This window comes from Homarus americanus, unplaced genomic scaffold, assembly GCF_018991925.1.
Source record: "Homarus americanus isolate GMGI-L3 unplaced genomic scaffold, GMGI_Hamer_2.0 scaffold25467, whole genome shotgun sequence".
NCBI lineage: Eukaryota > Metazoa > Arthropoda > Malacostraca > Decapoda > Nephropidae > Homarus > Homarus americanus.
In genome coordinates, this window is record NW_024732867.1 from 6,346,563 (window position 1) to 6,364,202 (window position 17,640).

At 36.1% G+C, this 17,640-nt stretch overlaps 1 protein-coding gene across 12 annotated transcripts in view; it reads right to left on the reverse strand.

Annotated features, from left to right (window-relative positions):
* LOC121869168 (mitogen-activated protein kinase kinase kinase kinase 5-like) overlaps positions 1 to 17,640 on the reverse strand; it is an 84,059-nt gene that overhangs the window by 29,867 nt on the left and 36,552 nt on the right. For 11 of the 12 annotated variants that reach the window (XM_042370364.1, XM_042370369.1, XM_042370366.1 and 8 more), the window contains 7 exons: positions 10,574 to 10,651; positions 9,239 to 9,417; positions 6,555 to 6,727; positions 5,329 to 5,533; positions 2,323 to 2,450; positions 1,878 to 2,018; positions 1,440 to 1,713 (listed from right to left, as the gene is read on the reverse strand). In XM_042370364.1, the coding sequence (XP_042226298.1) occupies positions 1,440 to 1,713; positions 1,878 to 2,018; positions 2,323 to 2,450; positions 5,329 to 5,533; positions 6,555 to 6,727; positions 9,239 to 9,417; positions 10,574 to 10,651 (1,178 nt within the window). The remainder of the gene's footprint in view (positions 1 to 1,439; positions 1,714 to 1,877; positions 2,019 to 2,322; positions 2,451 to 5,328; positions 5,534 to 6,554; positions 6,728 to 9,238; positions 9,418 to 10,573; positions 10,652 to 17,640) is intronic. The other variant, XM_042370363.1, reaches the window with a different exon arrangement.

Sequence of the window (17,640 nt, forward strand, 5' to 3'; positions counted from 1 at the left end):
AGACGTGCACAAATCGTGTAAACAGCGTCATTTCTCTTAAGTAAAAAAAATTCATTATTGTTTATTACTGAATGTCTTTTTGATTGAATTAATGTTTATGTGTGCAAAATGAACAATACAATTCATCAATAATAAATAGAATATTAAAACACACGAGAAGACGAGACGGCACTGTTTTCGTTGTTTACAAAACCAGTGACTGAGTGGTTCTACATATAAAACTGAAGAAAATAAGACCTTGGTTGTAGCTGTAGTAAAATTAATGTAAAAAATTAATATGGTTGTTTTAAGTAATGTTATTTAATGTTAACAAATGGAACAAAAAAAGTAGTTAACCATTAATGGCAAAGAAAAAAGTGAGACTGCACATATGTAAGTGTGCACATGTGAAAACATATCGTCATTACTCTACATAAGAATATGAAAGCAACACTTATTATTGTTCATATATGTTTTAATTAATGTTTCTGAATTTAAAACAAAAATTCTACCCACCAGTGGTGGTAAAGTTGAAAACATAAGGACAGCCAATGTTGTTGTGTGTGCTTTTACTCGGATGATGAAGTTGCCAAGTCATCAGGGTCAACTCTAGCTGAAGACGTAGAACAGATAAACTTTTTCTGTGTTGTTTTTAGTTTTCATTTAACTTTATCTGTGTTATTTTCGTTGGTTTATTAGGATATTGCTTTATTACAGGTAGTAATTCGCCCAAAAAGTAGGGTAAATAAGGCAAAATTTAGCCAAACATCGAAAGTACCAGACTCAAATTAATTTCTCCATGGGCAAACCAAAATCGTTCCGGACCGTTCCGGACCACAGAATGACTAGAGAGTACAACCTGTATATATTAAGAGTAATATATGTTGTACAGTGGATCTTTGTTATTCCTATTGGTTCCATTCCTGAAGTCCATACATACCGTACATATAACAAATAATTGAGTACTTTTCCCAATTACTGACCATCAATGTTATAAGGAGGTTTGGTTCCTACCCAGTCAGCATTACATGGGTTGTTGTAGTCCTTAACATTCACACTTGAAGGCTGAACATTATCTACATCTGATGCAAGTATTGGGTGAAGAGTTATATGAAAGGGATAGCTGTGATGAAAATGGAAATATTTTCTCATTCACATTATCATATATTATGGGAAACAGAGAGGTAAGGGGAAGAGAGAGAGAGAGAGGGCAAAGGAAATAAGTTGTGATATGATGGCCTACAGGCTTTTGTGTGATAGCCATCTCCTCAAAGGTGACCTCCATACAAGAATGAGATAGTGTATACTGTATTAGATAAAATAAACCCATGCAATGTAATTCTAGTGCAGACAAGCCACATACTGTTCTTCTGAGTTCCACCCTAACAATATCCTCTTGATAGATTCTGAAACCCTATGAATTATAATACTATACAGAATAAAGAAAACAAAACACTTACTTTCATAACAGACTAGAATGGCATCTTTTTCTATTTGAGTCACATTTTTGACATTAAGATTATGTCTAGGAACAACAGTTGCCATTCCATCCATATCATCATCATCATCTGGAGTCCAAGTGGTTCCTGTGTTGAGGTTGATAAGGCTGTGGCGAAGGACATCTTCTGATCCGTAGCTACGGTTAACATCTACACACATTAGCGGGTACTCTAAGTCTGGCGTTATGATCATTTCAAATACTCTAAGGGGATGGGGTAGGTAGCACTCACTTTGCTGAAAAAAATGAGTAACTATGACACATAACACAAAACAAATAGCCAAAATATTTCATAAATATCTTATAATGATCAAACTTACAGTAAAGTGAACATAAAACCCATAACCAAATACAGGGTACTGTACTGACGAGGAGGACTAAAACCGAGTGCAGAACTAACCTTAAGGAGCATAAACTTGTTGAGTGGATCGTACCACTGCATCAGGTACAGAGAAGAGTTGGTGGCGCCACAAAGGTACTTGTAGCCATTGTATGGGTTACGTCCCACACAACATCGTAGAGTGCTTTTTGTGTCGGGAACCTGTCAATACAGTTTCTATTCAATATCTTTTATGTCACTGAAGAGTAAATACTATTCTTCATTATCTAGTGAACTATTAACTATTAAATGAGGTCATGAAAACTTAATATAAATTGAAAATTTGGATCGCTATACAACAAAGTGGTTCCTCTATCTTTTTTATCTTTAATTTGAATATCTCTTCTTGCTTGCCTTTAACAATTAGCCAAACACTTATACAATATACTACTGTATTATATTAACTTACTATGTAAATATAATCTTGACCTTCAAGTTTACAGTGTTACAGTCATTATTAACTCACCTTGGTGGTGATGGTATATTTTCTTGGCAAAAATTTTTCTGGAATTTTATTCATGGGTAAAGAAAATTTGTGCAGATGCCGATTGTGGAGTCCAATCAATTCATGGCGATATAAGTATGGCCCCTTGCCTGTCAGGGGATAAATAATTTTCACCATGTAGTAATCCTCAAGGTCAGGTAAATTATACCAAATAAATTTATGCGAGCTACAGTGCGCAAAAGATGACATCCCTCAGGCAACGGTCATAAGGATGATGATTGAGGGGATAGGACCATGGTGTGGATCAGGGAAGACCTTTTGGTAAAGCATGATAGGTGTTGTACCATGGACAATGTGACCTACTGTATACTGGAGACATGCCTCACTTGCTCTGGTATAACAACATGTGTACAGTATCTTGTTGGCCTCGTTTACACGGCCTAGTAACAGTGGTGTCACATGTCATGAGCCAATTGTAAAACAGTGTTAACAGTTCAATGACAAACTTATGGAAGTGTTCAAGGTGACAGAATCCCATTGAACCATATTCACCATTCTTTGTGTTTAGTGTGATCTAAAAATGAAGCATCTCTGTCACTGTAGCAGTAAAAGAGGATACATAGGGTTTACAAAGAACCACATTCTTGAAGTAAGTGTGAACACATAGTACAGGAAACTCTGGTTAATCTGGCATTTTAACAACCAGAATACTTCAATAACCGGCACTTTTTAATACTGCACTGTATATCACAATACAGTTCATCATCTAACCCTCGTCTATAGCTACAAATAGCTGATTGGTTCCCCTGAGCGTTTTACCTCCCCAAGACTGCGTGTATATAAGGGCGTATATATATATTAATCTTTTATAATATTTAAAATTTTATAACATCCTCTCTGAAAAGCTAATGCCTTGAAATGATCTGCATTTTGATAATCCATTAATGTATTTAACATTATTTTAGATAATAACAGGTCTGTTTACCAAATGTGAACACATTTAGTTTGAATTTTATTGAACCAATCAGCTATTAGTATAGAAGAGGGGCGTGACTTATGGGTCAGGTTAGCGTAGAAAAGGTATAGTGTGCATTACCCAACCAGCTTCTTATATCATCATCAACATCAACATATTTTAAGGTCAGGTTTGACTAATTAAATGCCTTCTACTTCACTTATACTGTATTCACAATTTTATGCATATTTTTGGTGTTTAATCATGTACAGTAAGATCTCACATTTCGCATTTTTGAATTTCGCGAGCACTACCTAATGTAACCAAGTCTTATATTTGGCATAAAATATCGTGAGTTTCGTGAGATCCAGCCAGCTGAAAGCGATATCCAGCAAGCTGAATGCTGGCCACCGTCTTGAATGACGTCACGGCACCCTCATACCAGTTACAGTCATTTCTGCTACAAAGCGTGTTTTGTCAACGCGAATTGGTTGCAACGCGATTGATAATAGGGGAACGCTGTTTGTAAAACGAATGTTGGCTATAGCGCGATTCCATCCTCAACGTTTTAAGCATGGTTGTGGCGTGGGGTGATGCAATGTTTACAGTTCACATTCGACATCACATGTTCAAGTGATTCGTGTCTTTTGTTTTGAAGTGTTTTTTGAGATGTACTCTGAAAATTTTGTTCTTTTTTTTTTGCAAATTTAGCTGTTACCCATAAATAGAGTATGAAAAGAATAAGTAAAAAGAATGTTTCGCAGTGAGAAATAAGAACAGTTTACACCAGCGCGCTCTGTTTACATCACGTGATCAGTTGAATCGCGCGGTTTCTGTCGATTACTCCGAGATTTTCGCTGTTTTCTCAAATTTTGTTGTGTTAGCGATGAATCTGGAAAGACAAGGAAAGAAGAATGTTTTCAAGAAGCGTTCTGGTGATCGAATTGCCGGTGGTGAACGTAAAAGAGGTTTACAAGAACGCAACTATCACGTTGTAGCCCGCGCCATCCTAGCGACCACCAGGGCTGCTATTGTGTGCTTTTTTGGGTGGTGCTTCCACCTGTCGAGTCAAGATAATGGCCTCTACCTCTACTGGGGGTCCTACTGGTGCTGGTGGGGGTGGGACAGACCCACCAAAGCGGCCAAATAAGGAAAAGGAGAAGCAGGACTATCATAAGGGAGTTAAGTTTGCCAAGTACTCGATGCAGGATTAGCAGTGTGTGATTAAATTACTTGAGGAAGGCCTAAAAACTAGTTTACAGAAAGCACAATCAGGCCAATAAAGGCAGAATTTGTATCATTTGGAGGTTATAAATGGGAAAATCAGAGGTTGATGTAGAGTGGCCAGTCTATATTGTTATTTTTCCCATTAGTTTATGTATTTGCATTTGACGAATTTGAATTTGGCGCAATTTTTCAATCTATATTACAGTAAATATAAAAACAGTCAAGAAGGGGTGTGAAGGTTAACTAAGTCAGGTGAACAAGGCAAGGTTGGGTGGGTGGGAGTGAGGTTACAGAGCCTTCAGGCAGGGGAGAAATGGGTAAGATGATTAATTCTGTTGTTCAAGTTGTTATCTAATATTTCAATTATGATATTATTCAGTGTTATAAATTGTCTGGGTAGGCACAGTATATGATACCCCTCTCTGTCAACCATAAGCGTGGAAAATGGCCTTAAACACCACCTCTTGTAGTTTTTAGCTTCCTGCAAGGGGCTGGCAACCTCCTGAACCACTGTGTGAGCTTCTGAGATTGACTTAACTCTCAGTACAGACAATCATACTTGTTACAGGTACAGAAATGAAGTTGAAATTTCAATGATGTGAAAAACCAATGACGGGAACTTCTGAGGCATTACAAATGGTATAGTGTAGACATGACTGTGAATAAGGTATCAGCAGAAGTTTGTACAAAGTGATTCTCAAGACTTAAATAACATTGTCTACAGTCACTGATGCATTTTTATTATTAAGTCTACAAACAACTATTTACTAATATGATTCAAGATATCATATAATGGACATCTTTGATCAACATTAAAAAATTAAATAAAAATGTCAAAGTCTTACCTGATATTGACATTAACACATCTTTGATGACAAACATCCATGTAGTTCTGGTAGGCAAGAGCTGCTCCATGGCAGCTTCATGTAGTTCATTGAGGTTTAAAGTATATATTCCTTCTTCTGCTCCTATGAGTATGTGTTGGTCGCGGGTGTCTGGGTGTATCCAAGAAGCTGTACAATGTATATGTAGCGGACACCCATTGAACACCTGCAAAAGTAGATATACTGTACTGCACTGTACTGGAATTTATTGGTAAAATTCATTACAGAACAAGTCCTTCACTATTATACCACCTGACAAAAATACTCTTGTGTTTTAGTAGGTAATGACCAAACAGGGAGGTACTACTGCTTGGGAAGATATTGGAAGCATAATGTGTTGTCTAATGGTAGACCCTGCTGCCATATGGCATCACACACACACACACAAAACACATACAAATCAATAATAATGGGAAAATCCTCTCACAAATAATCAGAAACAAATGTATATTAAAAAAGAGATTTCCCTCAAGTCTACTCCGTGCTTTATTAAAAACAAAGCACGGAGTAGACTTGAGGGTAGACTCAACATTATTAATATACATTTGTTTCTGATTATTTGTGAGAGGATTTTCCCATTATTATTTATTTGTATGCACGCACGCATATATATATATATATATGCAAGTAAATCACTGTAGGTGCGCGTGATCTAGGTATATGCTGATAACCACAAGGTTAAAAATGCTTTGAAAACCTTTGATCTAGATGTATGATAGTTATTTTGTGGGTCCCTTTTTTCTGACCTGACCTGGCTAGTCACGTCACCACCCTTCTCTTAAGCTCCTCTACGTTTGTGTTGGTGTGTGGATTAGTGGATGTCATCTTTATGACCTGACCTCATGTTTTTAGGTCACCCTATATATTTAAGCCTCTCTCTGTCCATGTAATCCAGTTGCCTCTGAAGATGTCTTGAATAAAGACGAAAGCTAAGGTACTCCGTTGTTTCCATTTTCCCGTGTGATTTTATCAAGATATATATATATATATTGCCCCACAAAAAAAAAACTTTCGGTTTTCAGAGCTTTTCGGTTTTCGGAATTTCGGATAAAGGGTTGTCAACCTGTATTAAAAAAACATACCTAAATAACAAAAAAAATCTTACAAAGTGATAATTACAAACCTTGAGATATGAAATATACTTGTCAAATCTGCACACTATAGTCTATGAAAAGAAAAATTCTTACCTTAGAGAAGCAAGCTCCCATATGGACTTTGGGAGTGGGTGGAAGGCCATTTGACTGTGGTCTTGGAGGGGTGTTGTGTCTACGTTTGTCTTTTCTCCGTGGAGGAACAGGTGGTGTTCCGCTGCCATCCTCCTCCCCACCACTGCCTTCTCCTTGCCCATTTTCTTTGGTTCCTAACAACAAATCTTATGGTAGAATTTTACACAGAAAAATGACTCAAAGTAATTTTCAACAACACACACAAAATTTAATGTATTTGCAGTTTCCTGAAATATTGAGCTGTACAGTACTACATGGATTTATATACAATATAATATCTGTACAGGATAACGTTAATTAACCCAAAACTAAACTAAAAAAGAACAGCTGTTCAAACCCCATAAATTAACTTGATCTTCTCGTGTATTGTGACACAAATCACATCAAATCATTGGGTAGCTATACTGTACATAATGACAGTACTGTTACAACCCTCCTTGTTTTGACTGCTTGCCCAGCTTCCACCACTGGTTCCCATTGGCTAGGGTCGTATGTACAGAGCAGTAGATACCTCACAAGAGTTGTCAATTTACCACTGGCTGTCCCGCCAGTCTCCGGTAACTTCCCGACAATCGGTATCAGTGTACAGACAAACAACAGGCAGGTAGATTTCCACCAGGTCACAGAAACACACTTGTGCACTGTAGTCTTCTTTAACAAACACTGTCTTCACAGCTTAACTCCTCACTTCAAGGATATAGTCAGCACACTACCAGTGTACAATTCCTTAGTCTTCTCACTTTATATTAACCACAACAATTCCACAATACTTGCACAACAATTGTCTTCAGCTGTTCTGCTAGGCTTAGTCTTTACACCAGGAACGGAAGCGATCAACTAACTCCTAGCCTGCTCGCTGCTGTTTATATACGCCTTGTCAGACGCTTCTTGAACATCCTAGAATAACCCAGAGACGCCAGGGAGATTCTAGAACGTTCTACTCTGATCGAGGCTTACAATAATAAGTAAATAATAACAAAATTGATGCAATACATTCTAGAATATTCTTTCATAATTAATACATCAATAACATCAATATATACACGAAAATATCACAAAATTTGCCAAAATAACTGTTGCTTGGGATAGAAAACAATAAAACACCTAGTTTACAAAATTGTAATACAAATTATGCCTCGGCATAACAGTACTGTACTGTACACATAACAGGATGATAGTGAGTTTTTATGATAAAAAATTCACTTAAAATTCTACAGTACTTATATTCCAGATTGTATTACTACCAAAATTAAATTCATATTAGTGAAAAAGAAATGCCATTCAATAATAAAGAAATCACAAACACTGCTATGTAATTTAACATTTGCGTTATACTGAGAAGTCAGTGAGTGACGTAGTACCAGATATGTCACCCTGATGATTCATACTGACAGTATATTTATTACCAGTTATTGAGTACACTGTACATTAAATCAATTTAACAAGGATAACTGAATAAAAACATCTTTCTTCCACTACATACCAAGCTTATCTTCATTAAGTCTTAAAGCTACAGAAAGTAACTGTTTAGTCAAAGGATCTCAAGCATGCCCGCCCGCCCGCCCGCCCGCACACACACTATACAGTAAACTATACAGCAACACACCAAGTAGATAGCAATCAAACATCAACACATCAATCATGTGATTGAAAAATATTTACAAATGGACACAACACAATAAGGAACAACAATAAGTAAGTCAACTTCTTTTGAAGGATGTTTGAATGATCAATAAAGAACAGTACAGTGATCCCTTGGTTAACGAGCGCCTCGGTTAACAAAATTTCGGTTAACGAATTACCTTCCATAAGATTCTTCACTTCAGTTAACGAGCAAACCCTCGGTTAACGAATTCCTTACAAATTTTTCCCAACATGTTTTCACCTGCATTTGGCTGCCCACCAGCTGTAGTATTAGTCCGCCAATACAGTAATCGGTTTTAGGGCTTAAATTCCTTACCATTTTAGTAAATATCAAGAAGGTTGTACTATTCAATAATTTTAAAAGTTTTATATTAAACTTTTAGTAATTTTAACAATTATTGAACCTAATTGAAGTTCAGGAAACTAGTTTTTTGCACGCCAAACAGCCACTCAACACACCAAGCTTGGCGTCAATTTGTTTACCAGTTCAGAGGAAGGAACATCTTGTTTGAGACTCTTCAACATAAGAGCTTTTTTTCTGTGTTTCCAGTCAAATTATTGGTAATTTTGAAATATATTTTACATATTGATAATATATAATGCAGTGCAATGTTGATTTAAAGAAAATAATCTTGAATGACACCAAGTGAACTAAAATTTTATGGGTGAAATGGCAGCATGGGGTGACTTCTCTTCCACCCCAATGCCTTCTCTTCTCCCTTCTCCTCCACCCCCATTCTAATTCCCATCATCATCATCATCATCATCATCATCATCGTCCTCAACCAGGAGCCTTCTACATGCACACCTCAAAGTAAGTGTACTTTACTGCATTTATTTTTAGTTTGTATGTAATTTTCGGTGATCTGGAACCAATTACCCAAAAACCCATTGAAACAATGATTTCGGTTAACGAATTTTTCGGTTAAAGAGCAACCTTCTGGAACGAATTATGCTCGTTAACCGAGGGACCACTGTACTGCACAAGGAAGTGTACTCACCGTCTCGCCTGCGGTCGTGCTGACTATCACTCTGCGCACGAGCTCGAGCCGTCGCCGATGTTAACGTCAACGTGGCCGTTCGATCCGTCAACTCCTCTCCCTCCTCGTGGTGGGCATCTGCACTGGAATGTCTTCGTGCATGTCCCCGCTCTCGACCTGGTGATGACTGGCTGTACCTGCTAAAGTATGGTTAACATTTACAATAAAGCGGTTTATAAAATTATCTAATAGAAAGAAAAAGACAAAAATTCATGTACAGTATAGTACACTACTACATCTGTCCATTTACAGTAGGATGACGAATGCCAATCCTTTACAGGGGGTCCCCGACTTACGAATGTCTTACTTACGAATGCCCACTGATATGAACGAGGTTAAACTTGAATTTACAGTACAGCATTTTATTTACCTGATGACTTATATTTTGTTTTCATTTACAGTCAGTCCTCAACTTACGACGGGGTTAGGGACCGACGACCAGGTCGTAAGTCAAAAATGCAAAAATAATACATAGAAAATCTAAAATGGGTGTCTCTTTTTCTTCTCAGCACCACGAGAACTCTCACTTTTACGCTTGCCGGCCATTTTAAAGGAATTACAAACAAAAATTCTGTCAGTACACAGCGCGATCACTAACGTCGGAACTCGGAAATACATAATTTGACAAATATTTTATACGACCATGGCCGTCGTATGACCGGGTTGTCATAAGTCAAGTAGGTCGTAAGTCGAGGAGTACCTGGGTACTGTATTTTGTCATTCTATTTCTTCTTTAGTTATAAATTAAGTGATTTTAGATGTATATAAGGACTTAGGCTATGATATAGTGGGATTTTAAACATTGTTCTGAAAGTATGGAATGCGCATAGCATGTGTTCCGACTTACGTAAAAAAACCCGACTTAAGAACGTCCTCAGGAACATAACCCGGGGACTCCCTGTATTAACAACAACACTACACGAGAGCTGAAGGCTACTGTATCACTTGAAACACTTGCTGCACAATACTGTACAGCTTGGATGTTCATCATCACACAAGTCAACGATCAATCACCGAGGAACTAAGGACAAGTGCGAAGTGAATGAAGACGACATAGGCAAGAGGTAAAGTGAGGCGTAGAGAGCAGCAAAAATTAAAATTAAAACGTAAGACAGAAAACAATTGTAAACAAACAAAAGAATGCATTTACTCAACAAAGCTATTGCACAATTATATTGACTTTTTACATTCAATCCATTGTTTATCATAAAAATATTAAGACAATAAAATACTACAGAATTAAACATGTTCTGATACTTCAAACAGCTCCTTGGATAATAATATAACAAAACAAACCTGTTGTGATTGGCCTCATCCAGGGCCTGACTAGCTTCACTGAGAGAGGTTTCGTCCATACCCACCGGTAAGGTTGCTCTGAGGGAAACCACAGACAAGTATTAGCTACAATACATCTTACTGCACCCAACTTCACCTCAGCCCCAAAGCACCACAAACTCTGCCTTTACTTACCACTGCACAAGACCTTTATAGATCTGACAACATAAAACACTTGATACAATTACTTAGTTGGTTTATTTCAATTTGTTTGAAACAACTGATTTTGTGCAAATTTTAGCAGTAGTCTCAAGGCAGTGAGTGAAATCAGAGAGTTATCTAAGCAATTTAATAATACAATTGCTTATATACTTCCCACTGGCACTTGGGATGCTAGGAATGGCATTGTCAACTCTAACACCATCACTACTACTGTCCATTATCAAAAACTGGCAGTACAGTTTCCCATACAGACTGACCTCTGTTATTTGGAAAGTAGTTAATTATACTCTAGACTATCATCTGCTGTACAGTATATTCAAAACTTAATTCACTGTTAATAAAAACTTATTAAACAAACATTAGATGATGCCATTAAAGAAAAAAATCCTAATTAACTAAGATCCAAATACTGTAGTAGGCAATGGTATTACAGACTTAATGCAATGTCAGTCAAGTTTGTGCTACCAACCCCTTGTGTGACAAGATCAGCAGATGTACCCATAGTTTATAGGTCAAGATACTGGATAGCTTTACAGTTCATGAGTCAACATTCCACTCCTAAACAGTTTTCACATACGATGCTGCTGATCTATCACTTATACTTCTTCAGAGGTCATGCATCTCTAGAAATCCCAACTGAAAAGCCAGAACTATATTACAGCTCTTTATAAGGTGCTGCCAAAACAAGAAACCATCACCGCAACTTGCATGCATCCTCAGCAACACCAGTGGCAGCTTCTCTATGTTGTATAACGGATAACGAGCACTGGCACAACAATACCTATACATACTGTACAGTAGATCTCTAAACATGTCTGGTATACCTCTTGTTATTAAGGTTATATCTAAGCACACAGCCATCACCAAGAAATAGAACAAAGGTCTAACAGGGCAGGCAGTAAGCAAAGTAATAATCTTCACAATCAGTCAACAATGTGAAACCTATTGGGTTAAATATACTGTAAAAAAAAAAAAAAAAACCTTAACTACTGAACTACTGTAGCTCCCTTTAACAATATTGGTTACCAGTATTTTAATTACTGTGTATGTGTGCGTCCCAGTACAGGGTACAAAATTATGAACTTCAATCAAGGGCCAGGTAGCCCTTAAAGTTTGAAGCTTAGGGACCAACAACCACATACTGTGCCCTGTCAAGAGTCAAAGTTATACTCATCTATAAACTATAGGTTTACTGAAGCTACTAATAGTGACTATTCATGTAGAGAAAATTCTGCTGAACAATTTAGATAATTCTACAACAATATAATTGTTTATTTCTCTTTATAATTCACATGATTTCCAAATTCAAAGTACTTATGTATAAGCTTCAGAGTTAATGGTATACAGTATGTTTCAAGTTTCCATTAACTGTTTCATCTTCACTTAAGTAGACATACTTCTACTTCCCTGCTTAGGTTTGATGAAAAGGAATGGCAGAAGTATCTGTTTGATGAGTGCTCCATCAAACAGAAACAATCTCTTTACCTTGAGCTCAAAGTAAGCAAAGCACTGTTAGGTGTTTCATATTATAATCAATATTGTCCTTGTCACTATTTATGTCTGACAGTTACCATAAAAACCAATGAGTTTTACAGAAGTGATCCACATTCACAATACAGTATTACTATTAAGTTCCATGGTTACTGTAAGTGTTCCATGTTTACTACAAGAAAAAAATGAAAGTACGGTGCAGTACTGCCAACACTTGCTCTCCGTCCTCTTGAGTCATAACTCCTGTGAACACATATGAAGTGATGAAACCTATTTTTCAAGTTATCGGTGCAGCCTTTATATTTTGTTTTACTGAAGGTCATATACTCAAATTGCAAAATTTTAAGTGACTAGCAATATATTTTTTGCAAGGTTTCATTAATGTAATTCCCATGGCTTAGGAGCCATCACATGGAAAAGTAGTAGTTTAACTCCTTTAAGCACCTAACCATAAAATACTAATCATGAAGGGACCAAACACCTTAAGTCTTACAAATGTCCCTCATGAAATTTGGAGCCCAAAATATATCAAGTAGCATGTAAGTGGTTACTACTGTGACCATGACAGTCATATCTCAAAAAGCACTTCTGGTGATCAACTGTACTGACGTAAGTTTCATTAACCCCTTCACTATGGGGACGCCACTTTTAACATTTTATTTGGCTAATGCCAGACCATTTTATTCAGCACAGAGGGAACCCCATACACAAGGAGTTAAGAAACTTTGACAGTTTTGAATTACAATTTTGTGACAAGAAAATATAATGTATGCCCCTGCCGTCTGAATTCAACGACAGGACCCATAACAGGGATATTATAAATTTATTTCCAATCCTCAGTCAAATTTCCATTAACGTCCCCTTATAGTCTAAATACCATTGTAACGCGCCTACCAGCAAAACTTTAACAAGTACTAAATACACCCATATAGTATTTTCTTTTTATGCTGACATTCTGAAACCTATTTAATCTACAAAATGCCATAAAGTTTGCATCACACTCGTTGAAAACTGATAATGCCGACAGCATTATAATATAACTCACGTCATGGTCACCAAGTCCTACTCACTTCACCAGACATTCACGGCAGGTTAATATAAAATAAAAAGAACATTTGCTGTAAACTCAATATTACAATGCAATAACGTTAATAAAAAGCCGAATTAAAAACACCCATAATCTAACCAAATTTTAGGCGATCACTCGGAAAACATTAATCTTAAAAAATAATAATGATAAATAAAATATTATGATATGCACCTTTACTCAAGTTGAAAATGAACTGCTAGAAACATAAGACAGTACAGTACAGTAATAAGCAACAAGCATTGCTAACAAACGGCCTAGAAATAAAAGAATGTGCCAATTTGAGGGACAGTACATTCTGAAAAATTATTCAGTCTTTTAACAAAAATTTAATAAAAAGGAAGCATAATTTGAAAAGGCATCTGGAGAAATGTGGGTAAATTTGTGCCTTTCCACATTAAGTGTTAAGGCCACAGAGAAGTTCAAGGCTTGCTCAGTTCTCTACCCATGCATCCTAAAAAAAATCATACCTTTATGATTTGTGTTAATAACAATAAATGAAGTCGTCTCCTGTTAAAAACAACCAAAAGTAAGTATTTTCATGGTTTACAGTTCAACAATGTAAGTACGGTACATGAAAATACTGTTTGGTCTTTAACCCTTTAGATGGCAAGGTATTTTATTCTGGCTAATGCCAGATGATTTTATTCAGCTGAGGGAGCCCCTGCCTGCTAGGAGCATTAATGGAAATAATGACTTACTGTGGTAAGATCAGTTGCCATAATAACAAACACAATTTTTACAACATATTACACCTGGGGATAACAAGAACCCCAAATACTGTACTGTACTATACTGTACTGTACTGTATTGTATTGCACTGTACTGTATTGCACTGTACTGTATTGCAGTGTACTGTACTGTACTGTATGCCCCGAGCTGGAGGAAGCCGGTTTTCTCAGCTGAAATCCATCAATTATGGTAATATGAAAACAAATAAATAAATAAAATAAATAAATGAAATTACCTCACAGGGTTTACTGAATTAAAACTTGCACTTTTGTTTTATGTTATATACTGTACCTCTTTTGAATCAATCTGAACTAACCCAGTCCAGCAATAAAGTCTACAGTATCAACTTTGGCAACTATGGGTTCTAAGTTTCTTATGTCAAAAATAAATTTCTATATCAAGTGTTATAGAAGCCAAAATGACTGTCAGGAGGACCACAAAACAACAATACTTAATTCATTAAAAGAGCAGCTCTGTGTATAAAACAGACTTAGGTTCCTGAACACCTGATGGATGATAAAGGCTAGGAACATGCCCTGGATGAATCCTGCAATACTGTACTGTAAACAGCATATAACATGCAAAGATATATTATATCACTTCTGTATACCAAAACAATAAATTAGCTACATAGAAATTGTCTAAACTAAATGACCTACGATTCCAAGCTATTATGAGGAACACTTTTAGAAAAATATAATACCACAACTTTCACTTTCATTGGCTTGTTGTTTCAAGTTAAATAACAAACTGAATTGGGTGTTATTGTCTTCAAATGTATGTTTATGACCATCAGATTTGTTATGAAATAAGTCAAAGAAAATTAAACTGCCAGACATACCTACATCCTAATGTCTACCAATTTTTTTACATTAACCAGATAAGTATTCCTGAAGAAGTAGCAGGGTTTTAAAACCTGGCAGCAATAGAAACTAAACACACTGAGAAAATTACCTACAAAATTCTACTATTATTATTAATTTTTATATCACCCAAAAGATCATACGAAGTCTCTGTTATAAGAAACATCCATATGTTTGTCTTAACATAGACCAGTAATTCAGGAGACGAATGATAACAGGAGGGATGTACAGCCAATCCAAAAGGTAACAAGACCTCGAAAGGTGGAATAGAAGAGGAGCGATAACCTCAAGAAGCATTCATGTATGGATTGAGTTGGTCTTCATATTGCCTGGGACCTTGATACTCTTTGGACTGGCTGTACAGTTGTCAAATAAGCTCACCTTAGCCAGCTGAGCTAATACTGTACAGTATGCATAACCAATACAGTACATACAATGTTTAATAATAAAACAGTAGAAACTAAAAGTGAAATAGTTAAAATCATAATACTTACTTTCATTGTTGAAATGTTGATATATAAAGTAATTTATTAGGAAAAATTATTCAAAATGCTTTCATGTTCTTCTACATCATTTGACTGAAGGCATGAAAGATTCCCTAACTTCTTAAGAAGTATAAGAGAAAGTGCTTCAAGTACACAATGGAATACCCAGTGCAGCTCATACTGCCATGCAGTGCTACCTAAGTGTACCATGCATTAAACCTTTGCTGCCAATGCGTTAAATGCATACCAAAATATGTTAGTAAATAGGACACATCACTGCACTAAACTACAGTATATACAATAAATGGGTTATCAATTAAAATGTGCTACTACACACTACACAAATCAATTCCTTACTCAAGGCAAGTAATTAAAAACATTCTTCAAAGGTAAAATTCAAGCTGAAAGAGGTAAAAACTGATTTTGTTTGAAAACAATTTTTCAAAATAAATTTTCAACAGATGGAACTAAACTACAAACTAACACTCAGATCACATCCTAACTGTCTTATTTATCTGTACAGTAAATGTAAGAACAAAACATAAAAAATAATGCATTGAGTATTACTTTATCGCTCTACACCATACTCAGATATGGAAACACCTCATTTACAGACCTAAACAAAATATCCACGTTGTAAAACTATATCCTACCCTAAAATCGTATAGGAACTTACAATTTTTATTAAAAAAATTAAATGAAGATGGACACACAAAATACTGTACATACAAGTGAATAAACATGAGAAAATCTGTAAAATTCTGAGATGCTTACAATGTGAAGGATGTACAGTACTTTGTGTTTGAAAGTTCTAGACAACAGTTTAAGAGATGGAAGATAACTGTAGATGCACTGTCACTATGTACTTTTACTTAGCTAATTACTATCTCTTGAACCTCTCCCACCAACCTTACGTGTGACGGAGAGGCAAATTTACGAGGTAGTGATCTTATGAGGGATGGAAAGGAAGTACTAAGGGATACAGAAATGAAAACAACAATTTAATATGAAGAACAATAAAAATAGTTATATCTTTAATGATGAATAAGCAAATATTAATATACTGTATCGGCTATAAACAGGATTCTATTTAATTTTATATTCAAATTCTGGTCCTACTCAGCATGGGAGGGAAAGGAGTACAAAATATTTAAAAACATCCATACAATGGCCTTAAAATAAGTGGAGCAAGATAAAGTGAACATGATTTGTACACTATGCACACTGCTTCATACCGATTTACTTTGAATATAAAACAGTCGGTGAGAGCAACTCCTGTCTGTCACTCGGACTTCCATTTTTTATAGTACTGTACTTTATTTTTAGTTTAATTATGGACTGGGGAGGTAGACACAGCTCATACAATCGAAACGGTTAACAGTACTACCTTTCACTCAGTCAACAAAAATTTTAACTGTGACTGTATTAATTTTACTTGAATTTTTTTTTTTTTTTTTTTAAACAAGTAAAAGAGGGTTGGTGATAGGAAGGGCATGCAGCTGTAAAATTTTCTTCACTCTTGTCTAACAGCATCAGGTACTCACGACTGACCTACACTAGCACAGTAAATGGCCGTAAAACAGGGAAGACGACAGTGAGTTTGAATGACAAGGTGAAGTGTTCTGTCATCTTACAAGCACTGAGAAACTGAATTTTCTTATTACACAGGAATAAACTTTACGTTAATAGGAGATCCTCAGTAACTAGCAAGTGTCACCTGGGCTACAGTCATCACCCATGGTATTGATCCATGAGAGATACAGAGGAGGAGGAGGAAGGAGAGAGAGAGAGAGATAGAGTGAGTTATATTTGTAGCCTCTAATGTCTCAGGAAATGTTTACTATCATGACCATAACCATTTCCTCACATACTACTATACTGTACCACTTTTTAAAACCCTTCTTCCTAATCAATGCCACACGTTTAGTCACATTACATTACCCTATGTTGAAGTAGACCACATCAACCTCTGCTGGTACAGGTACACTATTTTCTGAAGATCCAGCAAGAGGATATATACTGTACCTTGATTATATAACAGCTCACAGAATAATCTAGATTAAGTTTTCTGTAATAGTGTTGGGTGTCTGGTATGTGGTGGTGCTTAAAAAAATATAACACTAAATAGTTAAGTAAAAAATATACATGCACTATCATGCTTTAAATGCAAGATTTGGCTCTCCAAATGTAGCCACAATACTCATTGCA